The following is a 13,230-nucleotide window of genomic DNA, read 5'->3' as shown; positions in this document are numbered from 1 at the left end:
ATCGCAAAGAACCGAAATTATGGGTTCTTTATCAGAATAGGAATTGAAAAGAACCGTAAATTGATTACTCACCTTTTTTTTAATAATATACTTCCGTTATAATCAATATTTTCGATTCTTTTCAATATTTTCAATTATTTCGGTAATTTCGATTCTTTGTAATAAAAACGGTAAATTTCAATTATTAATTAAAAAATTGTTTTTATTGTAAAGAATCGTTTTTATTACAAATACGTTTTAATAATGGCGTGCGAAATTAAATTCAAATTCATTCAAATTTAATTTACCTCCCTTAAGGGATTAATTAAAAAATTGTTTTTATTGTAAAGAATCGTTTTTATTACAAATACGTTTTAATAATGGCATGCGAAATTAAATTCAAATTCATTCAAATTTAATTTCCCTCCCCTAAGGGATTCCCCTTTACCAGTATAAATAGTGGGGTTTTGTGAAAATCTAATCAGTTACAATTTATTGTTTCACAAACAACTCTTACAAACAACAACAACATTACAATTTACAACAATGTCTCAAGTTAATAATGCAATTTGGAATTACTTTACCAAACTACCAGAAGTGACAGTGAATTCTGTCACCAAAAAGAAAACTTATAAATCAAGTTGTAATCAATGTCAAACAGTGTTAACTTGCTGCCATGGAAGTACATCAGGAATGAGTAAACATTTAGGGTAAGTAATGTTTTTTCAATTTTTTCGGTAATTTTGATTCTTTTTAATATTTTCAGAATTTTTGCAATTTAAGTTAATATTAAGTAAAGATTTACTTTATAAAAAAATAACAATAGTTCTAAATAATTAAATAAACATAAGCACTGATTATTATTTATTAGACAGTAACAGCTAACAGTAATACTGTTTGTTACATTTAATTTAATATAGCGCCATCTATAGGAGTTATTTCAATTTTTTCGATTCTTTTCAATATTTTCAATTATTTCGGTAATTTCGATTCCTATCCCTATAATTATTTAATTTAAATCTTTTTTTATACAGATCTCAGCATCCCATTCAAGCCAAAGCTTATCTTAGAGCAAAGAATGACAAGGTAGTGCAACTGGCTGCTGACAGGGAGGAAGTTGAAAAGGAGCTTGATAGATCTTCAAGTTTGAGAGGTTTCTTTCCAGCCACAACCACTAGTAAAAAAAGGGTGGATAACCTTAGTAAAAAGTCTCCACCATCCAGTCAGCAAGGTGGTCATGAAAAACTTCAAGTAACTCTGGATGAGTATGTTAAGGTGAGAAAAATATTGTAATTTTTTAGTAGCTTAAATAATCGTTTTTATAACATTTTACCGTTTTTATTTGTAAATATTCGAATCAAAATCAAGCCCAAATTGGTAAATTGAGAAAAAATATTTCTTCAAAAAGAACTCGGATCTTTTGGGTGCCGTTTGGGCCATGCAGAAAATATTTTTTTTCTCAATTTACCAATTCGAGCTTGATTTTGATGAAACTAATGTTAGAAATCTATTTTTATATTCAATTAGAAACTTTTGAGCCCTTTTCCAAATTTATAATATACTTTAAAGTTTAATAACTCTGTAAATTAATAAAAAGTTAAATTTCCACACTAGACAACATATTAATGATTCCAAATTAATGTCCTTTTTGCTCTAAACTCAATATTAACAAAGTTATGTCACCTAACACGTGCATGTAGATTTAGTAAACACGTGTTTTTCAAACGTTTCAAAACTTTAAAGGCTTTTAACTTTAAACTTCTTTGTTTTAATAGATAGAGTGATTAGCACTGTCTCTAGAAACTGCATCAACTTACCCACATATATTAGGTCGTCAGGTCTTGTTTAACGTAATTTTGATTCCTTGCGGTAATTTCGATTCCTTTTGATATTTTACATTTTTTTTATTATTTCAGATAACTAAATGGGATTCACAAAGCAGCTGTCAGCTTGATTTTGATACAGTTCTCACTCTGGCCTGCATCATGTCAAATCTTCCTTTCAATATTGTGGAAACTCCAGGAATGAAGTTGCTCTTGAACTATTTGGCACTAAAAGCAATCATAAAAACACCAAAAACACTTGCTACAACAAAGCTTGGCATGATTCATCATAATGTTGAAAAGGCAATAACCAATCAACTTGAGGAAGAAGTACCAGAATGTGAAAGTGTAGCATTTACATCAGATGGTTGGACTGCAAAATATGGTGATCTTTTTGAATCTCTCACACTCCATTACATCAACAGTGATTTTGAGTTAAAAAAAGTACAGTTTGGACTGCCAGGCACATTTAAATAGGAAAACAGGTCCTTTACTTGCCAAAGGATTAGACACTATGATTTCAAAATATGAAGCCTTGGCAAGGCCTGACCTAGAAAGAACATGTGTGACTGATGGTGCAGCTAACATGAAGGCAGCTGTCAGTTTATCAACTTTATTGGACAAGCAATTGGTGTGTGTTGATCACATGTTGAACAATTGTTTGAAAGACACATTAGAAAATGGTGAGGTTAAGGTAATTGTTGATAAGTGCAAGAGACTTGCTCAAAGGACACATCAAAGCACTTAAGATTGGTATGAAATCAAACAAGAATGTGAATCTCTAGGGTGTAATCCAATCAAGCTAATCCAACCAGTGCAAACAAGATGGAATTCAAATGCAATGCTGTTCAAGTCAGTGTTAAGAAATGAGCAAGGTTTGAAATCTGTCAGAGATAACAGCCTGAATGCAAACTTGACAATACTTATACCAAGTGATGAAGATTTTCAAGTAATTGCAGAACTTCATCCTTTCTTGGCAAAATGTCAAGAATACTCAGAGATTTGGTCCTCAGATAAAACACCTACAGTTCACAAGATCCAGCAACACCTCTTTTCATTGATTACTATGTGCCATAGGACAGTTACACAAAATACTTCAGGTAAAAAATATTTTTTTGTGATTCTTTCGATTCTTACTAATAATTTCGATAATTATCAACAAATTTCGATTCTTTCGAATAATTATCAACAAATTATGCAATTTTGATTATTTATATTTTTTTTTCTTTTCCAGGTTCAAGAATTGCTAAAGATGCAATGACCAGGTTTATAGAATACTTGGAAACTAGGATTCCAGATAAAGGCACTGAAGTTAATGACTTTAATCTTGCAAGTGTGTTTGATCCATTTTATAAAGGTTATTCTATCACATTAATCAAGGGCAACAAAGATCATTTAGATGGAATAATAGACGAACTGGTAGACAATCATCCAACTACCAGAGAATACAATGAGGCTTATGAGGCTTCATTACCTTCTGCACAGCCAAACTTAGATGAAGATATGGATGATTTTGAGAGAATGGCCATGGAAAATGATGGAAATGATGCACCAACTTTGGCAGGACCATCAGAGCCTCCTCTAAAGGTAGATATTCATTTTTATTAATAATAATTTTGATTCTTATAAATATTTCCGATACTTATAAATATTTTTTCGATTCTTTGCGGTAAATTCAAATTCAAATTTTTTTTTTTAGATGGAATTTAAGAGGCACTTGTCTATGCAAAAGCCAGCTAAGGATGTGAAGGTTTTGGAATGGTGGAAGGTCAATCAAAAGGAACTGCCATTACTAGCTGCTATGGCAAGGAAGTACTTGTGTCCACCAGTGACTTAATGCTCTTCAGAAAGGCTATTTTCATTAGGAGGAAATATTATTAGTGATAATAGACACAATATGAAGCCAGAGACCCTTCAAAAAATAATGTTCATAAAAGAAAACTTTCCACTAGTCAAATCAAAAATAAGGTCCTGGGACAAAAAATGCCCTGGTGAACCAGGCTATCAGTCTCAACCTCTACCATCCACCTCTCAAGATCAACCTCTACCATCCACCTCTCAAGATCAACCTCTACCATCAACTTCACAGACTCAACCTCTACCATCACCTTCTCAGACTCAACCTCAACCATCTCCATCTACACAAACCCAATCAACCAAACAGACAAAAATGAAAAGTTTTTTGAAACCAAATGAATCACAGTCTCAAAGTCTGCTACAAATAGAGACTGGAACTACAAAGAGCTAAAAAAAGGAAACTTGTACTTGAATCACCAATGAAAAAATCACCAATGAAAAAAAACCCTATATATGATGCATCTAAAGATTTATTTAATACTGAAGCTAGTGATAGTTCTACTAGCGTAGCTTATAGCAGTGCTAGTAGTAGTTGCAAGGGCAGCAAGGACAGTGTCACTGATCTCACTGATAGTGATTTAGAATAACTGTATTTTTCAACTGTATTTCAACTGTATTTTTGAAAATAAAAATTAAAAAAATTCAAGTTTTTCAATTCTTAGTAACAATTTCGATTCTTTGTAGCATTTTCGATTTTTTGCGATATTTCCTGCTAAGAACCAAAATTGGAACCAAAATTTACGGTAATTTCGATTATTGCCTAAAATTAGGAATCGAAAAGAACCGAAGTTATCGGTTCTTTATCAGAATCGGAATCAAAATTTACCGTAATTTCGATTCTTTCTTAAAATAATGAATCGAAATTTACCGAAATTTCGAATCTTGCCTAAAATAAGGAATCGAAAAGAACCGAAGTTATTGGTTCCTTATCAAATTAGGAACCGAAATTTACCGAAGGAACCGTTTTTCGGTAATTCCAGTCTCTAACAGTTATCATAGTACATCATTTTCTGTGGTTGCTTCCATGCTGCTATATGAACTAGCTTTACTAGTTAATGATGAACTTTCGGTTCATGTACACTCTTAAAAAAGTTCAGGCTAACTCTGTCCGGAATGGTTCAGGTGGGCAAATTTACCTCAATATTCTGGCAATTTAATTCAAACATTCAGGCATATTACCGTATTGGTTCAGGTGTTTTAGCAAACCAACTGAACACTTAGGATAAAATTCCTGAAATGTTCAGGCAAAAGAAGTTCCGTGAATTTTTCTACCGGAACGTTCAGGTGCTTTACCGGAAACATCAAGTAAATCGCCTGAAAATGCGAAATAATTTTTCCGCGCCAAAAGCAATCACCATTAAACTTTTTAGAGGTCGCATTTTAGAGGTCGCATTCTCTCATTTTAAATTTTTTTATTAAAAATGAGCATAAAAAAGTTGTCAGTCACAACTTTGTGTATGTCAAAATATATTTTGACATACACGTGCATATATCTATATATATATAGATGTATGCACGTGTATGTCAAAATATATTTTTATTTATCATATCGATATACTATATCAATATCTATATTATTCATAACGTGTATCTTTTTATTTAAAAAAGTTTAGATTATACACATCACATACTACATAACTTTTATAATAAAGACCATATAGAATGTGATGTTTACACGTCACATTCTATATGGTGTTCATTATAAAAGTTATGTAGTATGTGATGTGCATAATCTAAAAACTTTATAAATAAAAAGATGTACATACAATGAAATTTACAAAGTCAAACTTAGTTCAACTAAGTTTAAATTTGTAAAAAAACTAAAAAATTAAAGTAAATAAGTGATAGATGCACATCTATCTACTCTAATCCTACTATTTTATTAAATTGTTGGGTATAATAATTGTTACAAAATATATTTGATTAAATAATTATAAACTGTATTTAAAGACAAAAAGGTTTCTATTGAAACACAAATGCTTAGTTTTTATACTAAATATACTATTGATTATTATTTTAGGTGAAGAAATTGATGAGTTAGCTTTTTTGGAGTTAAACGCATTATTGCTGCATGCAATGGGCATCAAAATGGGCCAAGCCATTAAAATTCAAGCCATAATTGAGGAAAAAAAGGTTAACTATTTAATAAAATATAAATATAATAAAATATATACTGCAGAAAATATTTATTTAGTTTTTATTAAAAATATTTTTTTAGTTGTATATAATTTATGATGATTAAAGTGAACATTATTTTTATATTTTACATGATATTTTATAGGGTTTGTTACAACTGAGTTGTTACTTGTGCACAAAATTTTTTCAAACCACTAATGATTATACTTATCATTTAAGAAACACGCACCTGTTGTTTGAATCTTGTTTTTTACGATGCAATGTTAATGGTTGCATTCGCACATTCACACTTTATAATGTGTTACGTAAACACATTAAAAAAACTCATAGGTGCCATGATACTTTGAAAGAAGTTTTTAACCATTCAGATATTACAATGCAAAATACAGAAAACGAATACTTAACCAAAGATTGCAATGAGGTTTCATATTTTGAAAGTTTAACAAAAGAAAGTGTAGCAAAAGAAAGTGTTTTTGTTGCACCTATTGTAGACGAGTATGGTGTTTCACAGGCAGCATTAAAATTTTTGATGTCTTTGCAATCTTCTAGTTCCATTTCTCTAAGCACATCTCAGTTCATAATGGATAGTTTAAATGAGTTGCTAAATGATATTATTAATTATCTGCTTGCCAAGACAGACGTTGTGTTAAAAACATACAGATGTGGTACTGCAACATTTAATGCTCTTTCAGAAGAATTTAACACCTGGAAAAATCCTTTTAAGGGCATTGATACTCATTATAAATTGTTGAATTATCTTAAACTAAAAGGTGTCTTATGTTGAAACTGAAGCACATTCAATAGGACATCGGTGGGATGTTAAGTGAGACAGATCAACAAAGCAACAAATGCAGGTGTGTGTGAAAAATAAATTTTACCTTATACCAATTGAGAAAACCTGGAAATTGGTTTTAAAACAACCTGAGACTTGGAAAATTTTAAAAAGAGACAATGAGTCAGCAAATGATATAGCAGAAGATTGGTTAGATGGTAAGCATGGCAAACAGCTAAAAATATATGCCAAACATTATTTTCCTAACAGTATTCATGTATTTATTCAGATTTATTTTGATGAGGTAGAGACAACAAATCCGCTTGGATCTAAAACTGGAATACACAAGTTAGGTGCAATTTATTTTACAATAAAAAATTTTCCACCAGCTGTAAATTCTGCGTTTAGCAATATTCATTTGTTGGCCTTAGCACATTCGTAAGACATTAAACGGTACACAACTGATCCTGTTATGGAAGTTATTGTTCAGCAATTAAAAGACTTACACTATGAGGGTTTTACAGTTTTTTGTGAAGGAAAAGAGATAAATATTCGTTGTTTTTTAACACAAATTGTTGGTGATAATTTAGGGCTGCATGCAATACTTGGATACATGGAAAATTTTAGCAGTGCTTTATTTGCTTGTGACTTGTGTATGGCGACTCAGGATGAGATGCAAAAAGTATTTTGTGAGTATTCTTTTACAATGAGGACACAACAATCATATGAGCAACATATTGAGCAGCTTAAAAATGGTACCATTTCATCTAAAGAGTGTGGCATCAAGCGGCCATCAACTTTAAAAAATTTGAACTATTACCATCCTGCTTGTAATGACTCAGCCGATATAATGCATGATTTATTGGAAGGTGTAATTCCGTTTGAAATCAAGTTATTTTTGTGCCACATAATTTATGACTTAAAGCTTATTAATCTCCATGGGCTTAGTTGTCGTATTAATACAATGGACTATGGTCTGGTTAATAAATCAAAACCTAGTTTTATAAGTGAGTCACATTTAAAAAGTCACAACTCATTGCTTGGAAAATGGTCAGCTCAGATGCTGATTTTGTTTTTACATTTACCATGTATTTTAGCTGATGTTATTGACAAAGTAGATAATTTAAAATGGTGTTTGTACCAATTGCTAAAGCAGCTGACAGAAATTATTTTATTGCCAAACTCTGTACTGTCGCATGTTTTGTACTTAAAAGATCTTGTATCAGAGCATCATGAGTTATATAAAATATGTTATCCTGATAAAAGACTTTTATATAAACATCACAGAATGGTTCACTATGGTACTATAATAGAGAATAGCGGACCACTTTTACATACGATGGTAAGGGGTTTGAAGCAAAGCATAACTTTTCTAAGCGTCTTGCTCATATCATTTGTAACTTTAAAAATATAGCGTTTTCTCTCGCAAGCAGACACCAACTTTCTCATGCTTTTGTTTGGATGACTAGATGTCTATTAAAAGGGATTTCAGATGTTGGAAATGGTACAATTATTTCATCATCAGATATTAGGCATAAGTCATTAATTTTACTTCTTATTGGTGAAAAAATAAATGTGTTTATGACTGAAAAAGTAGTCATTTTTGGTCAAAAGTACCCAACTAAGATGTCTGTACTTCACTCTATTAGTGATGAAGGTGAACCGTCATTTGTTAAAATTGAACAAATATATGTTCATCAAAATGTATTTTATTTTATTGGACTTAAGTGGCATGTCCACATGTATTGTGATCTAACTCTATCGTATTGTTGTTCACTTGATTCGGAGCGTATATGTTTGAGAGCAAGTGACTTAGCAGATTATAAACCTTTTGATACTGTTCATTGTTTAAAACCTACATGTATATACGAGCATATTATTTTACGTCACTATTTGTATCATTGCAATGTATTAAAATGATTTTTCATTTTTAAATAATTTGTATATTTTGCTTAATTGTAAATTCTTAAGATAGCAGTTAAAGAAAAGCTTGTTATTGAGTTGCTAAAAATAATATAAGTAGTTTGCTAAACTAAATGTAAAAGTATTTTTACCCACTATAATTTGTCCAAAACAATAAATGTATATATATATATATATACATTTGTTGTTTTGAACAAGTACATTACTCCTTTAAAAAACAGCTTGAGAAGTGAATATAAACTTCTTTTTTTTTTTGTAGAAAAATGATATAACATCTACATCTTTCAGTTTAAGTGAAACTTTAAACAGCTCCCTTGATGAGTTGGCTTTGTCACCAACATTATCATCGACAATTCAATCTTCACCTGATGTTTTAAATGAGTCAAGTAAAGTTAAATTAAAGGTTTCTACTATTGATGTACAGGTTGCTTTAAGATTGGATAACTTTGACTTTGTAAGTATACCTTAAAAGTAATTTTTTAAAGTGTTTTGTTTATACTTAGTTCATTATTTTAAACAAACAGTATTAAGCCAGGATTCCCCCACATTTTTTGCAGCAATAAATTCCTTTTATAATTAAAAAAACAACACCTAAACTTTCAACTTATACAAATGAAGATTTTGTTTTTATGTAGAACATACGCAGTTTGCTTGATGAACATCAAACAGGTAAGCTTGTTTTGGCAGAATATGATTCTACAGGTGCACTTGTTAAAAGGCGTCAAGATATGATCCACATTGTTGTTAACTCAATGGTCCATAGAGTTGGAAATATGTAAGTTTATGTTTATTTCCGTAATATTAAGGAACTATTGAAATAGCACTGAAAAGTTTTGTTTAATAAAAATTATTTATAAAGCTATTTATGAAAATTTATCAAACATTTGCTTAATATAAATTTGGCAATACAAGTGTTTTCTTAAATATATATGTTTTAGGTATCCTTCCACAAAAACCAAATCTAATCTTCCAAAAGCTATTATCACTGCCTTTCCAAAGCTACATTCTGGTGGAAAACTTGGATATGTGAGACTATTAGAGACATTTTATTAGTTTTTTTTGCCTTCCTTTTTTTCTTCTCCCTAAGGCCAAAGAAGCCACAACAGTCAAGGAATAATTATTATTAGTAGTAGTATCTTCACAATTTGTCAATTATAAGTTGAGTTGTCTATGAGGTGATAAAATCTAATTTTTCAAAAAAATATTTTTGTAGGAAAACTGTTATAGCCCATATACAGAGTATGTAGTGGGTAATAAGAAAAGGAAGGTCACTCCTCATGGCCACATAGAAGAGAGACTGAAAACTATGCGAAAACATGTTGGTGTTCATGTACAAGCTTGTCGAAAGAGAGTTATTGTTTTAGCAGAAGAGTTCCACTCGTCCGGTATATTAATTTTAAGTATATTTTTCATAAACTTTTTCTTCGTTTAATTAAGACATTTACCTAATACTCAGTATTGAAATTAATTTTCCAAATAAAGCATATAAACAATCAGCTAATAAATCTAGCTAAAACAAACATTTTAAATCTAAATAAATATTGAAAAATAGTTTTTTAAATTTATTGTGTTATAAATAATATATATTTTTTTGTATAGCGCCTTTCTCAAAAAAAGAACTAAGTATGATAGGAGAGTTGAGATTTGATGACTTAGGCTATGAAAGAAAGTTGGACTATATGGAAAAAACCTCATGCTCTCGTCGAAAATGGATTGTGAATTGTAGGCCAACATTTGAAGATTTACTCAAAATATTTCCGCCACTAAAAGATCTAGCCATACACGTAAGAATAAAAATCACCTTATTATCATTAAAACCTTTCACCAATAAATATCTAAAATTATCCAATCACAAAAATTAAATGTATTGTAATTCATACAAAATACATCTAAGATGTATCTTTTATGAGTTAAATGATACATCTTTTGAATTACAAGATGCATAAAAGTTACAAGATGATCTTGTAATTTTTAGATATTTTTTTGTCCTAAAGGTTTTGCTAAAGTATTCTTAGTTTTGCTGTAGTAAAATTAAAGAAAATGATTTTACTAGCAGTCTTATACTATATTCTTATCTTAGTTTCAGAAGGATTTCTGTTGCAATTTTCTAGAGTCAAATGATTTTTTGGCTCATTGGGAGCAAATAACGCCACATGTTATCTCTTGGGCAGGGCAAAAAACAAATTTGATGGTGAAGCAGATTCTTGCTGAGCTTGATATGCAAGACAACCCTTCTTTAGGTATCTAAGTGTTATAAAACAATATGGCAGGGTGTATTTGATATTTAAAATCATTATAATAATTTATAAATTAATAAAAGAATTTCACTAACAAAAATTATTTGTTTTTTTAAAACAGGAATTGAAATGGATTTTGCATTCTTATTACTCCCCTTTATAATTAAAGTGCCATCAAAAAATAAAAGTTGTGCATCAGCTGCTGAAGTTGCAGAACATTTCATTCAATTTTATCCGGTATATTGGAATAATAGATTTCTAATAGATATAAATTTATACATATTAAGTATAATATTAAGTTTGTAGTAATATGCACAATAATATATATTTAATAACTTTACATGTTATTAACATTGCTATACAGAAAAATGCCCCGTTGAGAGTCGGACTCTCAAGGGAAGGGGAATACATAAATACTCTGCGAATGTCCGAGTTAAGCAAAGTTCTCGGTATACCGATATACCGGTAAACAGATTTTTAATTCTCATTGAACTTTCTCTACATATATAGAGAGAGTTCAAAGGGAATTGAAAATCTGTCAGACTTATCCAGTGTCTAGGTTAACAGGATTCTACTGTTTAGTTATTAAATATAGTAAATATAGTATTAGTTTTAAGTTGTATGTGCTGATATTTATATTTATTATGTATCAAAATTATATTTTTTAATGACTTATTTTTATTTCTATACTGCATCTAAATAGGTATCAACTCCGATGGAAGTTGTGATTCAAAGTCGTACTCATAAGCATCCTCTAGTCATAGCTTTGGATACTCATTGCAGTGTCGAACAATTATTTATTGTCACGGAGTGTCGAGCTGTTCCTGTCAACAGATGTATATCTTATGCTGTGGACATATTAATTAAACTTTATTTTTTAATGAACATGGAGTATGCGGAACAATGTAGCCACATATTGTACTTTTTGCAACATACCGTGTTAGGTTACCAAGATGAAATGCATCTATCGAGAGGAGCCAGTGACTTGTCCCTTTACCTTAGACAAAAACTTAATCAATTTTAAATGTTGAAACAATTATATTTTAATTATTATTTTCTATATTGAATTGTTAAGCATAAATTTGTATTAATTATAAATTTAAGTATATTGACTGTCTGAAAATCAAATATCGTTTTTATGTCTAAACCGAGTTCATTTATAATCACAATTTGGCATTTTACTGAAAATTTAACATCTTCAGGCCTAATAAAAACTAATATCGAATTTACGTCTAAACCAAGATAGTTTATAATCGCAATATGGAATTTTACTGAATATTTACTCTTTTCAGGCAAAATACCTGAACTACTTTGTGCCGTATGGAACCAGACGAACATTCAGGTAAAATACCTGAACTTGAACTGGTTCAGGTTTAGGTATTTTACCTGAACCTGAACTAGTTCAGGTTCAGGCATAATACCGGAACCGAAACAGTTCAGGTTCAGGTAAAAATCCTGAACCAGTTCAGGTTCAGGTATTTTACCTGAATGTTCGTCTGGTTCCATACGGCACGAAGTAGTTCAGGTATTTTGCCTGAAATTTCCATCAATTTACCGGAACTTTTTTAAGAGTGTATTGTCCGTGTAACTTATTAATAATAATAAATAATAATTAAGAAATGCTGGAAATTAAATCAAGATAAAAATAATTTTGTTTATTGGTAACATAATAAAACCAGTTACTACTATTTATTGCGTATTTTTTTACTTTTTTTAACATGCAGCTTTGGAAACACTTTCTCTCCCTTTCTCTTTTAGATGAGAGGGAGAATTAATAAAACTTATGTAATTACTGAGCTCTTACGTATTTCTTAATACCACAATATTGTGGTATTAACCTCAATTAATTGATAATGACCATTTATAAAAAATATTTTTACAAGTTGTTTGCTATTTTATGGTATAATTGTTCAAATTGTTTAACTATAATTGTTTCTCGATTGTTCAAATATTGTATTAAATAAAATCTTTTTAGTCCAAGTATTTTATTTGATAAAATATCTTATTAAGTCGTGGTGTTATTTGCCAGTGTTACTACATTATGTTGTCTAGCCTTTTTATTATCTTTTCTTTTTTAATTACTCTGGAGACAGTGTGCTTACAAATATTTTATGCTATGCGCTATTGGTTACTGTGTTTTGTGTTGATAGACATAGGCTGTTATAGCTATTTTTTATTTTTTAAATTTTCTGTTATATTATAATCCTTATTCTACTAACAATAAAATGCAAATAATACTTTTTTAATTACAAATTTTAATTTTTTTTTTTTTCCTTTCTTTTTTAAGGTATTTGCAGGCTTTTCTTGATTTTTTTTCTGGTACCTGTGTTTTGACAGATTTTAAAAAGAACTTAACTGATGTTAATGCGGTCTTAATGACGTTAACTATAAACAATGACATTGCTAGGGAGTCAAAGTTAAAATATCATTTATAAATGAATTTGTATTTAATTTTTTAAGTTATTAATGTGTTTTTGTTGTTAATGATTTAGTTACTCATAAC

General features: G+C 30.0%; 2 protein-coding genes across 2 annotated transcripts in view; both read left to right on the top strand.

The window, feature by feature from the left end:
• The window catches only part of LOC136078061 (uncharacterized), a 38,933-nt gene extending 27,089 nt beyond the window's left edge, over positions 1-11,844 (top strand). Inside the window, exons 5-13 of the mRNA XM_065792828.1 lie at positions 5,680-5,792; positions 8,750-8,944; positions 9,126-9,265; positions 9,429-9,516; positions 9,704-9,875; positions 10,090-10,274; positions 10,571-10,730; positions 10,849-10,964; positions 11,431-11,844. Of these exons, the coding sequence (XP_065648900.1) occupies positions 5,736-5,792; positions 8,750-8,944; positions 9,126-9,265; positions 9,429-9,516; positions 9,704-9,875; positions 10,090-10,274; positions 10,571-10,730; positions 10,849-10,964; positions 11,431-11,751 (1,434 nt within the window). The 5' untranslated portion in view covers positions 5,680-5,735 and the 3' untranslated portion in view covers positions 11,752-11,844. The remainder of the gene's footprint in view (positions 1-5,679; positions 5,793-8,749; positions 8,945-9,125; positions 9,266-9,428; positions 9,517-9,703; positions 9,876-10,089; positions 10,275-10,570; positions 10,731-10,848; positions 10,965-11,430) is intronic.
• Positions 2,150-3,973, top strand: LOC136078062 (uncharacterized). Its single transcript, XM_065792829.1, has 3 exons — positions 2,150-2,902; positions 3,037-3,389; positions 3,502-3,973. Exons 1-3 carry the CDS (start codon positions 2,644-2,646, stop codon positions 3,637-3,639), a joined length of 750 nt encoding a protein of 249 aa, XP_065648901.1. The 5' UTR covers positions 2,150-2,643; the 3' UTR covers positions 3,640-3,973.
• Positions 11,845-13,230: the final 1,386 nt, after the last annotated feature.

Source organism: Hydra vulgaris, chromosome 03 (assembly GCF_038396675.1).
Source record: "Hydra vulgaris chromosome 03, alternate assembly HydraT2T_AEP".
In the NCBI taxonomy this organism is placed as follows: Eukaryota; Metazoa; Cnidaria; class Hydrozoa; order Anthoathecata; family Hydridae; genus Hydra; species Hydra vulgaris.
The sequence above is the reverse complement of the archived record's forward strand: the minus strand, read 5'-3'. Positions and strand labels throughout refer to the sequence as shown.

Bases quoted from the DNA above. Each gene is read 5' to 3' on its own strand.
- LOC136078062 (XM_065792829.1), top strand. From the start codon at position 2,644: ATGCTGTTCAAGTCAGTGTTAAGAAATGAGCAAGGTTTGAAATCTGTC. The intron at 2,903-3,036 runs GTAAAAAATATT...TTTCTTTTCCAG, and splicing joins AGTTACACAAAATACTTCAG to GTTCAAGAATTGCTAAAGAT. The intron at 3,390-3,501 runs GTAGATATTCAT...TTTTTTTTTTAG, and splicing joins CATCAGAGCCTCCTCTAAAG to ATGGAATTTAAGAGGCACTT.